General features: G+C 40.1%; 1 protein-coding gene across 1 annotated transcript in view; it reads right to left on the minus strand.

Annotated features, from left to right (window-relative positions):
* TBC1D19 (TBC1 domain family member 19) overlaps positions 1 to 8,897 on the minus strand; it is a 146,269-nt gene extending 137,372 nt beyond the window's left edge. The window contains exon 1 of the mRNA XM_030314072.1: positions 8,650 to 8,897. Coding sequence (XP_030169932.1) covers positions 8,650 to 8,748 — 99 coding nt within the window. The 5' untranslated portion in view covers positions 8,749 to 8,897. The remainder of the gene's footprint in view (positions 1 to 8,649) is intronic.
* Between the last annotated feature and the right edge of the window lie 13,039 nt (positions 8,898 to 21,936).

Genomic DNA, 21,936 nt, shown 5'->3' on the forward strand with positions numbered 1-21,936 from the left:
CACACACACCACACACGCATGCACACAAATTACCACTATCAGAAATTGTAATATAATTTTCAGACATTAAAAAGAAATATAAGGTTGGGGGGCGCCTGGGTGGCTCAGTCGGTTGGGCGGCCGACTTCAGCTCAGGTCATGATCTCACGGTCCGTGAGTTCGAGCCCCGCATCGGGCTCTGTGCTGACAGCTCAGAGCCTGGAGCCTGTTTCCGATTCTGTGTCTCCCTCTCTCTGACCCTCCCCCGTTCATGCTCTGTCTCTCTCTGTCTCAAAAGTAAATAAACGTTAAAAAAAAATTAAAAAAAAAAAAAAAGAAATATAAGGTTGGGAATGCAAGCTGGTGCAGCCACTCTGGAAAACAGTATGGAGGTTCCTCAAAAAACTAAAAATAGAACTACCCTACGACCCAGCAATTGCACTACTAGGCATTTATCCACGGGATCCGGGTGTGCTGTTTCAAAGGGACACATGCACCCCCATGTTTATAGCAGCACTATCAACAATAGCCAAAGTATGGAAAGAGCCCAAATGCCCATCGATGGATGAATGGACAAAGAAGATGTGGTATATATATATATATATATATATATATATATATATATATACACACAATAGAGTATTACTTGGTAATCAAAAAGAATGAAATCTTGCCATTTGGAATTATGTGGATGGAACTGGAGGGTATTATGCTAAGTGAAATTAGTCAGTCAGAGAAAGACAAAAATCATATGACTTCACTCATATGAGGACTTTAAAAGACAAAACAGATGAACATAAGGGGAGGGAAACAAAAATAATATAAAAACAGGGAGGGCGACAAAACAGAAGAGACTCATAAATATGGAGAATAAACTGAGGGTTACTGGAGGAATTGTGGGAGGGCGGATGGGCTAAATGGGTAAGGGACACTAAGGAATCTACTCCTGAAATCATTGTTGCACTATATGCTAACTAATTTGGAAGGAAATTTTAAAAAATAAAAAATAAAACAAGTTTAAAAAAAAAGAAATATAAGTTTATCATAAAAAAATTTAGGCAAATTCCCTGAAAAACACAACTTATCAAAACTCACAATAAAAGGAGTAGAAAATCTTAATATTCCTATATCTATTAAAACTTAATGTTATTAAAAATCTTGCCAATATGATATTAAAGAATAAGAACGAAGTTGGAGGCCTGACACCACCCAACTTCAGCTTAGTACAAAGCTACTGAAATCAAGACAGTGTGGTAATGGTGAAAAATTAGACAAACAGATCAATGGAATAGATTAGAGATCCAGAAATACAAAAACAAACATAGCCAACTGATCTATGACAAAGGAGCAAATGCAATTTTTTGAATTTTTTTTTTTGAAGAGCAAAGACAGTCTTTTTTTTTTTTTTTCAACGTTTATTTATGTTTGGGACAGAGAGAGACAGAGCATGAACGGGGGAGGGGCAGAGAGAGAGGGAGACACAGAATCGGAAACAGGCTCCAGGCTCTGAGCCATCAGCCCAGAGCCTGACGTGGGGCTCGAACTCATGGACCGCGAGATCGTGACCTGGCTGAAGTCGGATGCTTAACCGACTGCGCCACCCAGGCGCCCCAAAGACAGTCTTTTCAACACGTCAACAAGTTGTCCTCAAACAATTTGACAGCCACATACAAAAAAAAAAAAAATCTAGATACATACCTCATACCCTTCACAAAAATTAACTCAAAATGGATCACTGACCTAAATTCAAAGCCCAGAATTAGAAGACTTCTAAAAGATAACATAAGAGAAAACCTAACTGACCTTGGGTTTGTCAATTAATCTTTAGACACACCAAAAGCACAATCCATAAAAGAAAAAAAATATGATAGGTTGGATTCCATTAAAATTTAAAATCTTCTTTGCAAAAGATATTGTTAAGAGAATGAAAAGACTAGCCCCCGATTGGAAGAAAATACTCGTAAAACACATAATGGATACAAAAAAAAATTGTACCCAAAATATATAACAAACTCTTAAAATTCAACAAGAAAGAACATACAATTTAAAAATGGGCAAAAGATCTGAACAGACACCTCACCAAAGAAGGTATACAGATCGCAAATACACATCTGAAATGATGCACAGTGTTATATGTCATTAAAGAACTGCAAATTAAAACAGCAGTAAGATTATCGCATCTATCAGAATGGTTAAAATCTAAAGCACGGGTAACACAAATGCTGGTGAAGATGTGGAGCAACAGAAACATTCACTTACTGCTAATGAGAGAGTAATATGGTACAGCCGCGTTAAAAGATAAGTTGTCAGTTTCCAGAAAAGTTCATCATAGTCTTATCATACAGTCTAGCAGTTATGCTCCTTGGTATTTAACCAAGTGAGTGGGAAACTTATGTCAACACAAAAATCTACACAGGAATGTTTTACCAGTTTTAGCTGCCAAAACTTGGAAGCAACCAAGATGTCCTTCAATAGAATGTATAAATAAACTGTGATACATGCACATAATAGAATATTATTCCAAAGGGAAAAAACAGCTATCAAGCCACAAAGAGACATAAGGGAACATATTGCATATTACCCAGTGAAAGAAGCCAGTTTGAAAAGGCTATATACTGCATGAGTCCAACTATATGACATTCTCAAAGGTGAAACTATAGAGACAGAAAAGTCAGTGGTCACCAGGGGCTTGGGAGGAAAGGAGGGAGGAGGGGTAGGTGGGACACAAAGGATTTTTAGGACAGTGCAACTATTCTACAAGATACTGAAATAGTGAATATATGACATTATACATTTGTCAAAACCATTAGAACTGTACAACACAAAGAGTGAATCCTGATGTGAACTACAGATTTTATTTAATAATTGTGTATCAATATTTATTCACCAATTGTAAAAAATGTACCACATTAATGCAAGATGTTAATAATAGGGGAAACTGTGTGCAAGGGAAATGGGAATATATGGGAATTCTGTTATCTTCTGCTCAGTTTGGCTGTAAACTTAAAACTATTCTAAACAGTAAAGTCTGCTAGGGGCTCCAGGGTGACTCAGTGGGTTGAGTGACCAACTCTTGATTTCAGCTCAAGTCATGATCCCAGGGTCATGTGCTCAAGCCCCAAGTAGGGCTCTGCACTGAGCGTGGAGGCTGCTTAAGATTCTCTCTCTCCCTCTCTGCCTCACTCCTCTGCTCACACTTCCTCTAAAAAAAAAAAAAAAATACAAGGGCTACTGGGTGGCTCAGTTGGTTAAGCATCCAGCTCTTAGTTTTGGCTCAGGTCGTGATCTCCTGGTTTGTGGGTTTGAGTCTCATGTCGGGCTCCACACTGACAGCTTGTGTGCTCACTCTCTCAAAACAAACAAACAAACAAACAAACAAATAAACCAACCTTAAAAAATAAAGTTAAAAATGAAAAATAAAGTCTGCTAATTAAAAAAACAAAACAAACAAACAAACAAAAAACAACCTTCCCCAGAGGAAGTCTAAGACACAGACTTCACTGGAGAATTCTTCCAAACACCTAAGAAAGAAAGAATACAATCTCATAACACTCTTACAGCAAACAAAAAATAAAAAAGGAGGGACCTCTTCTCTTACTCATTTCATCAGGTCAGCATAACCTTGATATAAAGCTTGTCAAAGATGTTACAAGAAATGAAAATTACAGAGCAATTTTTCTCATGGACATAGATGTAATCCTTCAACATTTATTATTGGAGTTCTACTAATACACAGGATGTCGAAAGCCAGTATAAGAGCATGCCTCTCCCACCCTAACAATGAGAAAAAGTGGTATAATCTACCCAATCATAACTTTTGAACCCACCAGAAAATTGAGGTTGTAGGACAACCAAATGAATTAAATTTCAAAGAACAACAAGTCCCTCCAAGGACAGATGGGACTCCAAACTATTTTACTTTGGCAGAGCATAGGAGGAAAAGGAAACTACCACACAAGCAAGAAGAAATACAGCTAAAATTTTAACTATAGTAGACTGCATGTGGGATAATATGTCCGTTTAGAATAACTAGGAGCTCAAAACACAAGGGGAATTTACACTCACTTTCATGCTCTTTTCCATGGGTCTCCCACCCAAGAGAATGGGGGCAGAGCAGAGAATGGGCAGAGAGCCCTTTTTCGTGACACAGGTGCACAGAAGGGATAAGCTGTCACTCCAGCACAGGAATAAAACCATGCTACCTTCTCTAAACTCTCCTCTCACATGAGGAAATGACCTTAAACCTCTGAGAGAGAGTTCAGAAAACATCCCACTCTAACGGCAAGGCAATAATTGTTTCTGGGGGTGAGATAGACACAAAAATGATCTTACTCATGGTAAAGTAAAAATCAATCAATCAATCAATCAATCAACCCAACTCTCTTGGGCCCAGGATCCTACACCAGTACAAAGCAGAAGTGAGCCAGCTCTAATGAGGGTCAGGAATCTCTCTTTCATCCATCATCTGCCACAGATACAAGGCAGAGTTTGGCTGCCAAGAAGAGAAGAAGGAACACTGAGAAAGACCCATTCCCAAGGCAAATGGACTGTATATTAGAGAATGCCTGTATCTACCATGAGCTTAGGACTGAGTAACAACTTTCTACTGCTAAGAGAAAGATAAGAGTAGGGAGAGACACTTCCCTCCGTGGCACAAGCAAGCAGAGGCAGATGAAAGCACAGGATGTAGTACAATGAGAAAAACTGTCCAGTAGTCCAGAACCCTTTCTAAGCACAAGGTTACAGCAGCCCACCAAATCTGAACCTATGATACACTGAAGCTATTGACAGTAGTAACAAAACCCAAGCCTAGCTTGACCCCCACTGTACTGACTTCCATACTCAGTAAGCCTCCATACTCACTTGAACAAAATTGCCAATCTCCTTGACCTAATTGACACTTACAGAATACCCAGAGCAGAATGCTCATTCTTTTCAAATACATATGGAATATTCAACAAGTAAATAACCTGAACTGCCCTGAGTATATTTTTTACTTAACTTTTTTATTAAAAATGCTCTCACCAAGAAAACTCCAGGCCCCAGTGACCTTACTCCAGGCCCCAGAGCTGCAGCGCCTCTGATGCGCAAGGGGAACTCAGAGTCGTGTATTTTTGTGTTTTATTATAATGGATCCTTTCCTTTCCACCTTTCAGTCTCTGCAGAAACAGGGCTGTGCACACAGTTACGTGGAAATAAGTGGAATCCTACCAAATATTTAAGAAGGAAAAGTATTAATTCTATACAAATGCTTCCAGAAAATAGGAAAGAGGGAACATTTCCCAACTCAGTTTATGGGATCAGCATTACCTGATAAAATTAGACAGTTTTATAAAACTATACACCAATATTTTTCATGAAAATATCCACAAATTCTTCCACAAAATATTAACAAATTGAATAAAAAATGTATATGTGGATAAAGCATCATAACTAAATGGAATTTATCTCAAGAATGCAAAATTGGTTCAACATTCAAAACCCATCAGTGTTGTTCACCATATCAACATGAGCATCTCTACAGACACAAGAAAAGTATCTCACAAAATTCAACATCCATTCATAATAAAACTCTGAGAAAACAAGGAATAAAAGAGAGCTTCCTCAACCTAATAGAACACATCTATATACCACTGCAGTAGAGGCACTAGCCAGTGAAACAAGACAAAAAAAAAAGAAAAAAAAAAAAGAAAAAAAAAAGGCATACAGACTGTAAGGAAGAAGTAAAATTGTCTTTATTCACATATGACACATGTGCTTGGAAAATCCTATGCAACCTACAAAAAAGTGGTACTATAACTAACAAGCAAGTTTAGTGAGGTCACAAGATACAAGGTAAATATACAAATATCAATCATATTACTGCACACTGACAACAAACAAGTGGAAAATGAAATGAGAAAGAATTTATAATAGCATTTATAATAGCATCAAGAAAACAAGAAATACTTAGGGGAAAATCTAAACAAAATATGTGCAAGGTTTGTATACTGAATTATAAAACACCAACAAGAGAAAATAAAGAAAACAGAAATAAAGAGACAAAATGTATTCATAGGCAGAAAATTCAATGTTGTTAACATGTCAATTCTCCCAAAATTGACCTACAGATTCAACATATTCCCAATCCAAATCCCAGTAAACTTTTTGTAGTAATTTGCAAGATGATTCTAAACTTTAAATGGAAAGACAAAGGATCTGGAATAGCCAAAACAATTTTGAAAAAGAGGAACAAAGCTGGAAAACTAAATATCTGATTTCAAGACTCACTTTAAAGTTACAAAAATCAAAACAAATAGATCAGTGGAACAGATTAAAGAGCCAGAAACAGTTGTGTGTGTGTGTGTGTGTGTGTGTGTGTGTGTTACTAAGTTAATTTTCAACAAAAGAACCAACGAAATTAGTGCAGAAAGGATAGGTGGTCAACAAATAGGTAATGGAAATAGGTACAATATTGGACATCTATCTATCTATACCAAAAAGTTAACTCAAGGGATGCCTTGATGGCTCAGTCAGTTGAGCATCTGACTTCAAGTTCAGATCATGATCTCACAGTTGGTGGGTTCAATCCCCACGTCGGGCTCTGTGCTGACAGCTAGCTCAGAGCCGGGAACCTGCTTTGGATTCTGTGTCTCCCTCTCCCTCTGCCCCTTCCCTGCTTGCACTCTCTCTCTTTCTCTCTCTCTCTTTCTCTCTCTCTCTGAAATAAATAAAACATAAAATTTTTTTTAATTAACTTAAAATGCATCACATATATAAATGTAAAAACTAAAACCATAAAACTTCTAGAACCAACCTTAGGAGAAACTTTTTGAGGCCTTGGGTTAGGCAAAGATTCATAGGCACAGCACAAAAACACAAATCACAAAAGAAGAAACTGATAAAAAAAATTGCCATCAAAATAAAAAAAGTTTTGCTCTTTGAAACATCCAGTTAAGGAAATGAAAAGATGAAGCCACAGATTGACAGAAAATATTTCCAAGATGCTTATCTGATAAAAGACTTGTGTCATATATAAAGAATACTTACAATTCAACAATGAAATAACAATTAAAAATTTTTAATGTTTATTCATTACTGAGAGACAGAGAGAGACAGAGCGCGAACATGGGAGGGGCAGAGAGAGGGGGAGACACAGAATTCGAAGCAGGTTCCAGGCTCTGAGCTAGCTGTCAGCACAGAGCCTGAGGCGGGGCTCGAACTCACGAGCTGTGAGATCATTGCCTGAGCGGAAGTCGGACGCCCAACTGACTGAGCCACCCAGGCGCCCCAACAAACAATTTTTTTTTTTAACGGGCAAAAGATTTGCACAAACTACTTCATCAAAGAAGGTATTAACATATAGTAAGATGCTCAATATTAGTCATAAAGGCAGTGCAATTAAAACCACAACAGGATATCATTATGCTCCTACCAGAGGAGTGTAATTAATAAGTAAAAATGAATTAATAAAAACTGGCATCAAGTGCTAGCAAGGATGCAGAGCAACTGAAACCCTCACAACTGTTGGTGGAAATGCAAAGCGATAACAGCCACTCCGGAAAAGTTTGGCAGATTCTTACAGAATTAAACATACACTTAACCATGGAACTCAGGATTTCCACTCCTAGGTATTTATCCAAAAGAAAAGAAAGATATTCAAGCAAAAAGCTGTATCAGAATGTATATATCCGCTTTATTCATAATCTCTATAACCGAAAACGGCCCACAACTATAACTGAAAATGCCCAGCAACCAATGAACGGATAAACAAACAGTACATCCAAACACTGAAATATTACTCAGCAATCAAAAGGAACAGAGTTAGCGAAATACCAAAATGTGAATAAATCTCAAAAGCCTTATGCCGAATGACAGAAACCAGACACACAACTTTACACACTGTACGACTCCATTTATAAGACATTCACACAAAAAGATCTCCTGATCAATCTCTGCCTCCAAAGAACTTGGCACGTTAGAAAATACTCAGGAGGGGCGCCTGGGTGGCGCAGTCGGTTAAGCGTCCGACTTCAGCCAGGTCACGATCTCGCGGTCCGTGAGTTCGAGCCCCGCGTCGGGCTCTGGGCTGATGGCTCGGAGCCTGGAGCCTGTTTCCGATTCTGTGTCTCCCTCTCTCTCTGCCCCTCGCCCGTTCATGCTCTGTCTCTCTCTGTCCCAAAAATAAAAATAAACGTTGAAAGAAAAAAAAAGAAAAAAGAAAATACTCAGGAAATGCCGGGTGGAGCGATAAAGTAAGAAATCACTGCAGAGAGGACAGAGTGCAAGAAGGTGACAGGTTGCCGGAAAGCAAAAAGGCACCTGGGGGGGGGGGGGTCCAAACCCACCCACAGGACGAAAAATGTGAGAGAAGACGTGTCCAACGCATCGCTACTGATTCCAGCAGCTTAAAAAATTAGACCTTGGAAAGGGCTGCAGTACGAATGAAGAGCCTCGGCGCTCTCCGGCCTAAAGAAAGGCGGGATGCGCCCCACCCTCCTTTAAAAATCCACTACACCACGCGCGAGGCTGAGCCGGTGGAGTTTACACCTGCAAGGGAGGTTCCTCGGTGCCCGGGGACCGAGCTGGGGAGACCAGAGGCGGGCTCCGGCTTGGGTGAGCGGGGTGCAGGAGACCAGGCATCGCCGCGGCCCCGCCCGTCTCCATCCTTCCCCACTCGGCCTCACTCACCCAGGCCTGCCGTTCCAACTGAGCGTACAAATTGGAGCCCTTGAGCTTTTGGACTATCTGGGCAATAACGAGAGAAAGATCCGACTCCTCCTGCAACATTTCCCCTGCCCTAGCCCGCCAAGCCGCGGGGACAGGCTGGCGCGGAGAGAACGGACTACGGGGTCCCACTCGGAGCAAGTGACACTTCTCCGGGACCTTCAGACGCCGGGACTCCTTCAGCGGGCGTTACCAGGCAACTGCCGGGCCGTGAGTCCGTTCCTCTCTGGTCCCCCCGGAAGCTCAAGGTCCCGGCGCTTGCGTTCCGCTGGCGGAAAAACGTCCCGGTTGGGGGTAGTTTTTCATGCCATTGTTCCTGCTTATTGTACCTCTTCCAGAGCTGCAGCGCCTCTGATGAGCAAGGGGAACTCAGAGTCGTGTATTTTTGTGTTTTATTATAATGGATCCATTCCTTTCCACCTTTCAGTCTCTGCAGAAACAGGGCTGTGCACACAGTTACGTGGAAAAATTACTCCCAAGGATTATCAGGTTCTTGGGTGAGGTGCTTACATTTCAGAACTCAATTTCTATCTCTGTAAAATAATACCAGTTCACAAGATGTTGTGATGATCGGCTGAGGTAACAATTGTGAAGGTGGCTAGTACTTCATTTTCTTTCCACTTTTCCTGTTTCTATTCTCTGGGGTCTTACACCGGGAATAAATAGACAACATCTTTTCATCAAACAGCTACAACTTAACCAAGAAGCATTTATTGATAGGTTTTCTGTGAAGCATTGGCAATTCAAGGACGGCTGAGACATTGCCCCAGTCCAAGGGATGTACCATCGAGATTCCTCTTCGTCCATGTATTCATGTATTCATTCATTCATTCAATCATTTATTCAAAATCTGTCCAGCTTTCAAAAAGAAAATCCATTCAGCTTTCAATTATTGAGCATTTACATACAAGAAACTGTGTGGGCACAAAGGTAAATAAAACTAGGTTCTTGCCTTCAAAGAAACATATCAAAGATTTTTAGTAGATCTAGAAAAAACTGATTTAACTAATTGAATGGCATTCCCAAAGACAGCTGGAAAAATCCCTATGGAATAATAGCAACATTAGAATAACCTCACCAAAACAATCCAGAATTAATTTCAAATGTGTTTATGCATGTACCTTAAGCAAAGCAAAGATAAGATTCCAAAGAAACAGACCAAGATTACTGCAAAAACTACTCTAGCCTAACTACATTAAACTTCAATGGAATATTGAAGCAGATCCTCTGATTCAATAGGCTTCTTGTAGGACCTACTAATCTGCATTTCTAGGGTGCACGCTCCAAGGAGATTGTGATGCTGATGGTTCAAGAACTATGTTCTGAGTAACAAAGGACTAGAGCAGGTACATGATAGAAATTCTACATGATAGAAAAAGGCCTGGACCTTTGGAATTTCTGCACGCCCTGGCATTCCTAATACTACTGTTCAGAATATTGTAATGGTAAATACAGATTCCAAATAACCCATTTGGTCACGTTTGTTTATTAAAAACAACTTTGGAAAGAGGCAGGAAGAACAAGTATGTAAAAGCAATTAATGACAGACTCCACAAAACATGTAGTTTCTCTACAAACATTCCCCCACAACTCTGAATTTCTCCAACTTGTAGATGAGTAAATGTCCCCAACCTTTTAGAGCCTCTCCAGCCCAACACCCAACCCATGCATAAATCTCCAGCACAAACGTCACTTTGAACAGAAGAAGAAAACCATGGAGAGAGTTCTTTTGAGGCTGAAAGGGGTGAGGTGATTAATAAAGAGATAAGAATGCTTAGGTTGAGGGGCACCTGGGTGGCTCAGTCAGTTAAGTGTCTGACTCTTTATTTCCGCTTAGGTCATGATCTCATGGTTCATAAGATGGAGACCAGGGTCGGCGAAGAGCCTGCTTAGGACTCTCTCTCTCTCTCTCTCTCCTCTCTCAAAATAAATAAATAAACTTTAAAAAAAGAATGCTTAGGTTGAGAAGGGTCTTAACACATAAAGGAAAGAAGATGAAACTGTGGAGCAGAAGAAAGCCATGGTACCTAGAGCCAGAAAATAACGGAGCTCCCTCTGCTATGGACCCCAAAATTGCATAAGTCCCTTCCCCTGTCAGAGTTTCAACTTTCTTGTCTGTAACGGGAAGGTAAATACCTACCTGAGGGGATACTATGGGGAAAGATGTACCTAGTATTAAAATATCAGTAAATATTAATAAATATTAAATTTGAGATGAGCAAATAAAAATAATGTCCAATGCTATTGACAAGGGAATGGAAAGTAAATAAAGATTGCAATGTATGTGAAAGTGCCCAGTACAATTTTTTGCACAGATAGAGGCTTTAAAACGTTTTTTCTAAAGGCGTGCCTGGGTGGCTCAGTCGGTTAAGCATCTGACTTAGGCTCAGGTCACGATCTCACTATTCACGAGCTCGAGCCCCACATAGGGCTCTCTGCTGACAGCTCCAAGCCTGGAACCTGCATTTGATTCTGTGTCTCCCTCTCTCTCTCTGCTCCTCCCCCACTCATGTTCTGTCTCTCAAAAGTAAATGTTAAAAAACAATTTTTAAGTTTTTTTTTTTTTTCTGAGGGGAGAACAATTTGCAGTCTTTAAAGCAGCAATTAAGAAGTTGGGATTTGATTCGGAAGACCTGCCCAAGCAAAATAAAAACAAAAATTCTTAATCCTAGTATTGAAGATTTGTTTCTTACATACATAGAAGCAGGTGTGTTGGGTTATAATTCAATTCTAGAATGCCCTCTGTTCTCTTTTTCCAATTCAATTTAACAAAACTTTTCAGAACACCTGCTCTGTGCTAAGAAAGGCAAGGAATACAAAGATGAGTAAGAAATGGTCCTTTCTCCCAAAAAATTGTGTCTCAAAGAGATAGTGAGGCCAGTACAAAAAGAGCTACAGTGGTAGACAGATCCCTTTAGATTCCTATCTGTGTTTCTAGAAATCGTATTATTTTAATTACTTTGACTATTTATTTTTGAGAGAGAGAGAGAGAGAACGGGAGGGAGAGGGCAGGGAGAGAGGGAGACACAGAATCTAAAGCAGGCTCCAGGCTCCAAGCTGTCAGCACAGAGCCAACGCGGGGCTTGAACTCACAAACCGTGAAATCATGGCCTGAGCCGAAGTTGGACACCAAACCAACTGAGCCACCCAGGCACCCCAGAAATTTTATTAAAGTCATTGTCCCTGTAGAAACAGAAAGTGTAGATTTCCATCTCCATCGCACAATGAGAACTTTGCCTTAGAAATCCTTACTCTACTGAGAGTGGGAGGGAATTGGGAAAACACTCTAGTTCTGCCTTTTTTTTTAAGTTTATTTATTTTGAGAGATAGACAGAGAGAGAGACAGAGAGAAAATCCCCAGTAGGCTTTGAGCTGTCACCATGCAGAGCCCCACATGGCCCTATCCCACTGACCATGAGATCATGATCTGAACCAAAATCAAGAGTTGGATGCTTAACCCACTGAGCCACCCGGATGCCCCATCTGACACTTTAGAGTGAACTATGACCCAACCTAATGGACGAATAACAAAATGAATGCAATCTCATCTGAGTAGTTGAAACTATACAAACAGGGGGTGCCTGGGTGGCTCAGTCGGTTAAGTGTCCCACTCTTGATTTCAGCTCAGGTCATGATCTCACAATTGGTGGGATCGGGCCATGGAGGGCTGTATATTATCAGCACGGAGCCTGCTTAGGATTCTCTCTCTCCCTCTCTCTCTCTCTCTCTACCCCTCCCCTGTTCTCTCTCTCTGAAAATAAATAAATAAACATTTAAAAAAAAACTAAACAAAGAGAAACAAAAGTAAAATAAATACAGATTGAATTCTCCTCAAAAGCCCCTCAAATTCAAAGCAAAGGCACTTCCGGACCAACATGTGTAAAGGTTTGCCTTTCTCAGATCTGCTCCGCTTTGATTTATTTTGTATATAACATTGTGACAGATTTCACTGTGGGCAAGAGGGTGGGAGGAAACCACTGACCAGTCGCGTCATCTGAGCAAAGACGAGGACCACATCAAAAACACCCTGTGTATTTGTGAGTTCAAGCCCCGTGTCAGGCTCTGCACTGACGGTGTGGAGCCTGCTTGGGATTCTGTTTCTTCCTCTCTCTCTCTCTCTCTCCGCCCCTTCCCTGCTTGCTCGCTCTCAAAAATTAAAAAAATAAACCTAAAACAAACAAACACAAAAACCTTGTGAGCCGAACACAAAAATGAGGCTTGCATAAACTGCAGAATCCACAATGAAAGTATTTTCAGCTATTGTTTCAGGAGACACTGCTATGAGCATGCTGTACTAGAATAGATTTAATTTTATGTTGTCAAGAGCCTACTTAAAATAAATAGCAAGTATTCTGTGTGTTGCATGTACCACAAATGCCACAGGCCTCCTATCTGGTAACAAATGAGCTCATTGTGATACCAGTTGTCTGTCACCGGATAGTTAGCCCCCATATGCCAGCACAGGATCTCACACTCCTCTTCAAAGTCTCTTCCTGATACTTCTGGGAATCGTCAGGAAGTGGCATACATGGGCTTAGGAAAAAGTCTGTGATCTGCCCTGCCTGCTTTCGTGGTATCCAACCCCTCAAAGCTACTGTCCAGGGTGCTGCTTCTTGGTGCTCCCAACGCTGCAAAAGCCCAGAGTTGCTTGAATCCCAAGGCTCAGAAAAACCCTCAAGAACAAAGCCGCTTGTGATTCTGTTTGCCACCTCTCTTTACAAGGAGGTCAGATCTGGCTTCTGAATCCAAGCTGAATATCAGAGCATGCTATTGGAGGAAAGCGAATTTTGCTACCCCAAAGTATGTCTTTAGGCATAAAGATGATTTTGACCTAGGCATTTAGGCAGCAGATTCAGGAAAAGTCCTTTACTCAACTGCTTAAGTTTGTATTGAAAGGGGACCTGTACCAGGAAGAGAGCTATAACAGAGATATCTTTTTCTCTAAAAAATTTATCTGCATATGAGGACAACCTTTGTTTCCTAAACATCTTCTCTGCCTCCCTGTGAATGATATTCCACCCCTTGGTATCCCCAAACCCCTACCCCTTTCCTTAGCTCAGAATGTTATATAAGCTTCAATTAACTAGCGGTCCTTGAGTCTTCATATCTTTTGAGGGATTCACTATCCATGACGTTTTGTTTGTTTTCCTCCCATTAATTTGACTCATATCAATTTAATTATTAGACCAGCCAAAGAACCTAGAATGGAAGAGGAAAAAATTTTATGCCCCTACACTATACTCCATTTCTCCATCTTTCTTACCTCTGGCCCCAGGCTATTTTGTGTCAATGGGGAGGATTGGGGCTATTGATTTCATGAACAATCTCAGAGACTGTGTTGGCTTCATGTTAAATATAAAGCACACGAAAAATCCAAGTAACAGTGGTATAAATAACAGAATATTTATTATTAGCAACAAGTCTGAAGGAATGTACAAAGGTTGGATTAATGCCTCAACAACATCATCAAAAACCTAAGCTCTTTCCTTCTTTCCCATTCTGCCATTCTCAGTTGGTCTTCACCATTCAGTTTACTGACTCTGTCTTAAGGTGGCTGCTGCAGATCCAAATAGGACATTGTTCTACCACCGTCTACAAAGGAAGGCAGGAAGAAGGCAAAAGAGTTCTCAATGACTGTGTAAGTCTCTCTCTGACTTTCCCATGCATCGTATTGCCCAAAGCTGTGTCACCTGTCACCTGACCACCTCTATCCCCAACAGAAGGGCAAGAAATGATCTGATATTTTATCCTCAATTCTGGGAGAAAGATGGAGAAGAATGGCCTGTTGATTCTACCATATTGTCCAAAACACCTTCGGTGTCAGGTTGGCATTGTGATATGAACACTTGTAAGTGAGCATTCCTGACTGACATTTGAGCCAATTGGACCACAATTAAATTAGAGTCGGGCAATATCAGGATCACTTATCATTCAGAGTGTTGGTCATGTGATGTTCAGAACCTGGAATCTAAATTATAGTACTTATTGATGTGGCATTTTTCTCAGTATTATGGTGACATTTTAAAAGTTAAAAATAAATAATGTTGACCCATTTGCAAACTAAGGTCTATGAGTAAAAGACTATGTGACAAGAACAGAATTTTTGTGTTATTATGTTTTTAAAAAACATCTGATTACTTGTGAAGAAAACAGCTTGTTCATAAATGACTTTCAGTGAACACTTTCCTGTATCTAGAAGTCACTCTACTAGAATTCTAGATTATTCTCTCTGGTTGTACAAGCAGAAGTGAGCACTGGAAATAACTTATTCTCTAATACAATCTATACTGCTTGGAGCAAAAGAAGCTTACTGCTGCTAAGTGATGGATGGCCTACTTTCTCCAGACACTTCCTCTAGGTTTTGGGTAACACAGTAGAGCAAGATCTACTTGACTCATTTTCTCCTCAATTCTCTAATCATAGCTCTGCTTTCTCACCTCCCCCAGCAAAACTACACCACACACACACACACACACACACACACACACACAATTTCCACTCCAGGATGTGTCATTTTTTATTGTTCTTTCTTATTTTGTATGGCCTTTCCTCCATTGCCTCCTGGAAAACTCACACAGTCTGCATTCTTTTTTTGTTCGTTTGTTTCCAGTTTTCTTGAAGGCATAGCAACATGTACAGGGCAAATACATATATGAGACTAGAACAGCTGCGATACTAATTACTTGGGATCAAATTGAAGGTTGCAGTCGGGCCTGTCCTTCTCCATCAGGGAAGGTAAAATTCGTCCATCTGGATGCGTACGGAGAATTAGGATTAAGTTCTAGGCCTAGAAAGAAGATCAAAAACTGTATGTCACAAGCTTAGTTATCTAGGAGCAGAGCACGGAACTCTAGTGTATAACCAGCAGCCCCCACCGCAGGCGCTCACTAACAAGAGGGGTCCTAGGGAAGGGACCCACACGTCTGTTACCGTGACTTAAGCCCGACACAAACTCTGTGCATTGCAAAGAGCAAAGCCAGGGAGCCTGGAACAAAGTGGGCGTCTTGGCAAGGGGAGGTCTTTCAAGTGGGAAATCAAGGGGGAAAAGGAGGACTTGATGTGCTGCTGCCGTTTCTTCCATCTAGGGTCTCCGTGCATTCACAGAACTTCTACACCACTTTGTCCTTGGTTTTCAGCATACTCCATGGCAACTAGCTGTATCCCACTCATTAACATTTCCTGTTTTTTCTCCCTTGCCCTGTCTCACTTCCCTACTGTGCTACATGTGTTTGCTGAGATCACCCCGAATACACTACGAACATTCAAATTTTTATTTCAGAGTCTACTTCTGGGGGAACCTGACCTACCCCTAGTACTTCATGTGATGCCAGGAATGTAGCAGGTATGCCTGAAGTGGGCGAAAAAAGAATGAGGATTTTCAATTTTCTCCTGGTGGAACTGCTTGGCTGTAGTCTTGCAGCTTTAGCCCCAAAATTCCAGCCCAGCAGAGTCTTCCAAACTTTACTTTTTTGCATTACAGAAGAAGAAGAACAACAGAGGTATTATCCACAGTAGGATTCTCCAAAGCAACAGAACCAATAGGACATAGAGAGAGAGAGAGACAGAGAGAGAGAGAGAATTATTTTAAGAAATAACTTACACGTGGGAACTGGACAATATGAAATCTATAGGGCAGGTCATTATGCTGGGAACTTGGGTAAGAATTGATGTCTTGAGTCCAAAATCCATAGGGCAGTATCCTGGAGACTCAGGCAAGATTTCTTTCTTTCTTTTTTTAAATTAGTTTAATGTTCATCTATTCTTGAGAGAGAGAGAGAGAGAGAGAGAGATTGAGAGAGAGAGGCAGAGCAGGGGAGGGGCAGAGAGGAAGGGAGACACAGAATCCGATGTGCTATCAGCACAGAGCCCAACGCGGGGCCCAAACACATGAACTGTGAGATCATGACCTGAGCCGAAGTCAAATGCTCAACTGACTGAGCCACCCAGGCACCCCTCAGGCAAGATTTCTAAGTGACAGTGTTGAGGCAGAATTCTTTCTCCTCCAGGAAATCTCCATTTTTGCTCTTAAGGTCTTCAACTGATTGGATGAGGCCCACATTATGGAGGGCAATCTGCTTTACTTAAAGTAAACTGATTGTAGATGCTAACCATACCTACCATAAACCTTCACAAGTAATATCTAAATTAGTGTTTGACCAAACAACTGGGCACTGTAGTTTAACCAGCTTAACATATAAAATTAACCATCACAAGAGGTACCTATCTTGTTAGCATCATTCTTCAAAAGCCTTTGTCCTAGTCATACATCATCCACAGATTCTTATTCTACTTTGACCCCTCGTTGTCTCCCTTATATCTTGACTGTCTCTACCACACATCTATTCTGAGTTTCCGTTTTATGGGGCTCTTTGGTCCTTTACCCTGCTGCCTTATTCTTCTGTTCCTGGTTTGTCCTTGCTGACTTAGACTCCACTCTTGTGGACTGGTCTCTTGAGCTGGGTCTAGAGGCCCTCGAAGAGTACCCCTTGGCTGGCATCTGGGTCCAGAGTGGTCCATTCTGTTGGGTCCCAAATAATATGTGATATTCTTTCCAGAGTCCCAAAATAATACAAAGTTTAATTCATAGAACTAAACATGAAACATATGTCAAATAGCACTTCTGTTAAGGGAAAGGGAAAGTGGTAAAATCAAACTTCAGCCCCAAGGAGGAAGGGAGGGGAGGCTGTGATTCACCACTAGTATTTTAGACAGGCAATTTGTGTGTGTGTGTGTGTGTGTGTGTGTGTGTGTGTGTGTGCGTGCGTGTGTGTGACTTAATATCTAACCATACTGGAAACACTTTAAAAGAATATCTTTGACACATTACATCAGATAAGTATTTCCATCTCAAATGACTCATATGCTGGAATAACTTCACTTGACAATAAAAATAAATGAAGTGAATAGGAAATGTGGAGAGTTGAAGAGCACATTTTAAGGTACTCAGTAAATGAGTTAAGATGTAAACGTTTTCATAAATTTTAAGAATTACTTTTTATATTCTTGTAACATGGACTGTCAGAATTAGAACAAATCTGGGAAGTCAAAAATTCTCTTTCCTTTTGATAAGAGTGAAATTTGTTCTTTCCAAGAGTAAAATTAAGATAATTGCTTCACATCACACAAAATGGAGGCAGAACTCCAAGTTCACACTCAAACTTTCTAATAATTCATTTCATGTTTTCCCTTGATTCCAGTATGTTACTTTTGGTGTTTATGGTTTGTTGCTGTCATTGTCTCATTGTCTTCTTTCTTAATTCATTTCTTTCTTTCTTTTTCCTTCTTTCTTCCTTTCTCTCTTTTCTTTCTTTCTTTCTTTCTTTCTTTCTTTCTTTCTTTCTTTCTTCTCCAGAGCTGCAGAGATTCGACATGGAGGGAAAAAAAATGATCTCATTTAGCCCTTGTAACACTTCATAAGGTAGGGGTTATTTTCTCTAAGTTTTACAGATTAAGAAAATAATATGAATGTTAGATAACCTGTCAAAATTCACAACAAAGTTCATAATAACTGAGCTGGGATTTGAACCCAGCTTCTTTTACAACAGATTTCATCTCTGGGATAAATGAGAGTAATTTCTGCCTTAAAAATGTTTAGGTCCCACTTTTGTCTTACAAGCCCAACAACTGATAAAAATGACAACTTCAGAAGTTTTCAGAAGTATTCTCTTTTAATGATAAACTTAAAATTGAGAACTTCTATTGACCAAAGAGTTTACAAAGTTTAAAAGGGGAGGATATTTTCCTTTTATTCATTGTGCATTTTTGCACATCTCTATAAGAGGTACCTCTGAACATCTTCCAATATCTTCCTCTACATTATTAATTTCTAGGCATTAGAAGAATAAGATTTTATTAAATTTTAGAGATGCAATCTTGAAAATGTAAGAAATACGATTAGTAAGAAAAAAGGACTGTGGGACTCTGCAGCTAAATAGTACTATTTCGATCTATTCTTCTTGAAAATGTATAATGTTTTTTCTAATAATGAATGGAGGGACCTAAGGGTCAGTTTGCTATTCTTCACTTCGAAGATAATAATAATATCCATGGAATTATTAGTTTGGTATCTGAAAGCAATTATTCCTTCAAGCTATTGCTTGATTTAAATAAATTTTATTAGACTTTGAAGCTTGTTGGCATCTACCCTAGAGACTATTGGTTGGCTAAAAAAAGTTTTGTTATCCCAATATTTTCCTTTATTAACTAAATGACCTTATCAGTGAGACTGGGATCTTGTTAAGTTTTAAAAACTTATTTGGAGGAATCTGATTTAAATTTAAATGAGATTCATCTTAGGACCTTCCAAGAGGAGAGAATCCAAGCATAAGAGTATAGTGGTGGGGCACCTGGGTGGCTCAGTCGGTTAAGTGTCCGACTTTGGCCCAGGTCATGACCTCACGTCCATGGGTTCGAGCCCCGTGTCAGGCTCTGTGCTGACAGTGCAGAGCCTGGAGGCTGTTTCGGATTCTGTGTCTCCCTCTCTCTCTCTGACCCTCCCGCATTCATGCTCTGTCTCTCTCTGTCTCAAAAATAAATAAACGTTAAAAAAAAATAAAAATAAATAAATAAATAAATAAATAAATAAATAAATAAATAAATAAAATTTAAAAAAAAAGAGTATAGTGGTCATGAGCTTGGGGGCTCATGGTCTAAGTCCTTTGGGTTTTGGGTTTAGATGCTAAGATCTACTTACTAGCTGTGTGATCTTGGGTATTTTTCCAAGGCTCTTTATGCCTCAGTTTTCTCATTTAAGAGATGAGGGTAATATGACTTCCTATTTCATAAGGTCTATATGAGAATAAAAAAGAGTCACTGAGGGCGCCTGGGTGGCTCAGTCGGTTGAGGACCGACTTCGGCTCAGGTCATGATCTCACGGTCGGTGATTTCGAGCCCTGCGTTGGGCTCTGTGCTGACAGCTCAGAGCCTGGAGCCTGCTTCTGATTCTGTGTCTCCCTCTCTCTCTGCCCCTCCCCCACTCATGCTCTGTCTCTCTATCAGAAATAAATAAACATTAAAAAAAATTAAAAAAAAAAAGAGTCATTGAGTATCATGTGCTTAGAAAATTGCTGGTCCTGGTATGCCTGAGAGAATTTTTAACCAGAGCTTCTCAAACTTTGGTGGTCATTAGAATCTCCTAAGGAACTTGATAAAAATAAAAAACTAGGAACTTATTCTCCCTCAGTGAGTCTGGACCTTCATGTTCTTTATTGGCTTATAGGGTATGATAATACCCATCCAAGATGAAGAACCACTGGTTTAAACAACAACGATAAGGATTGGTTTACCATTTATGTATGCCCAGCATTGTGCTCAATACCAAAGACACAGAAAAGACTACATCAGTTCGGGTTCAGTTGCAAAAAAACAGACACTGATCTTGCTTTCTTAAGCAGAAAGAGATTTTCTACAGATCATTAAATACTTATGACATAGTAGGAAAGACTTGAGGAGCTACATCTAGACCAGGGTTCCAGAAATGACTCTCAGAACATTGTCAAGATGGCCGCCACCCTGCCACCGTCAGGGGTCGGAGAATCAGAAGATCCCGTTCAGGAACTGTTGAGTTCCAGCACTTCATGACTGTACTTGTCCCAGCAACACCCACAGCAGCCCGAAGATGGCCCTGCCTCACTTCCACCTTCCAATGTCCCTTGGGTGCATCTAATCGGTGAGACTAATTTATGTTTGAGACCGGAAGAGAATATTTTAAGCTCTCTGGTCTCTACAGTATAAGAAGACATACTGGAAGGAAGTTGGAAGGGATCCTGAGTTCCAGTCTTCCATTTCCATCATAGATAAATGTGTTAGTTGGCTAAGGCTGCCTTAACAAAGGACCAAAACAGCAGACTGGGTAACTTAAATAACAGAAATCTACTTTGCATGGTTCTGGAGGCTACAAGTCCAAGATCAAGGTGTTGTTAGGTTTTGTTTCTCTTGAGGCCTCTCTACTTGGCTTCCAGATAGCTGCTTCTCCCTGGGACCACACTTAGCCCTTTATATCTGTGAGTGTGCATCCCTGGTAAACTTTTCATATAAGGGCACTAGTCCTATTGGGTTGGGGCCTCACTCTCATGACTTCATTTAGTCTTAATTACCTCTTCAGAGGCCCTATTTCCAAATCCAGTCACACTATGAGTTAGGACTTCAACTTATGAATTGATGGGGAGGGGACACAACTCAGTCCATAACAATAACTTAGACAAACCTCTTTTTTGGAAGACTTTCCTCCAGGAGAAAAGGGTATGAACACAGCTGCAGGTTCCAAGAGCCATAACGGAAGTAGGTGGAGATTATGGTAATAATATAGTGCAGGATGGAGGTGAGCCTTTGATGATGCATGTGTCTATACAGAGACTGTAAGTGGAATCCTTACTCGTATTAATTCTCCTTTTGTTTCCAGGGGTACAGTTCTAGTGCAAACTCAAATGCCCAATCATAGGGGGAGAGATGGTACAAAATGTTGCCTGCAGGAAGGTTGCTGACGTTCCGTACAAATCTCCACTCCTTTGATTTCAGGAGCAACCTGGTGGTTGCTTTTAAACACAAAATAAAAGGTGAGAGTTTCGAACAGTCACTTAGCAGCAGTTTCAGTGCTAAGACCTTTACATGTTTATTTCCTTTAAGCCTCAATTCAGAATTATCTACACTTTCCAGGATTTGAATCTGGGCTGTCTCCAATGATCGATTTCTTATTTTTGGTGTCAAGAAGATCCGGATCGTCTGCTCTTCTGATTCATCCAGGATTCTAATTCCTGAGGAACAACTGCAGGGAATCCCAACCCTGCATTTCGAACCTTCCACCCAATACCTTACCTTTTTTTTTGCCAAATTTATTTCTACTTTTTCATCATTTTGCTTACTTTTGAATTTTTCCCCATAAAATCATTTAAATCATTTAATAAAAATTAATAATCATTTAATTTTACTCTTTATTTTTCAATCATCTGGTTCCATTTTTTTTTAATTCAGTTTTCTTCTTCAGTCATTTCCAACTTTTTCCGATTTCTCTATTTGTCTGAGAGGAGTTTCTCCCTTGCATTAGCTTTCATTCCAAAGGAAAGAAAAAAAAAAACATAATTAAGTCCATCTGCCTTTGGTTTTGGGATTTTCATTTAACAAATATTTATCCCATGTCTTTCATGTGCCAGGCTCCATGCTAGATGCTGGAGATCCAGCAGTGGACTTGATCTTCAAGAAAAATGACCTTACAGTGCTTACAAGGAAACAGACTGTAAACATGTAACCAAACTT

This window comes from Lynx canadensis, chromosome B1 (genome assembly GCF_007474595.2).
Source record: "Lynx canadensis isolate LIC74 chromosome B1, mLynCan4.pri.v2, whole genome shotgun sequence".
Lineage (NCBI taxonomy): Eukaryota > Metazoa > Chordata > Mammalia > Carnivora > Felidae > Lynx > Lynx canadensis.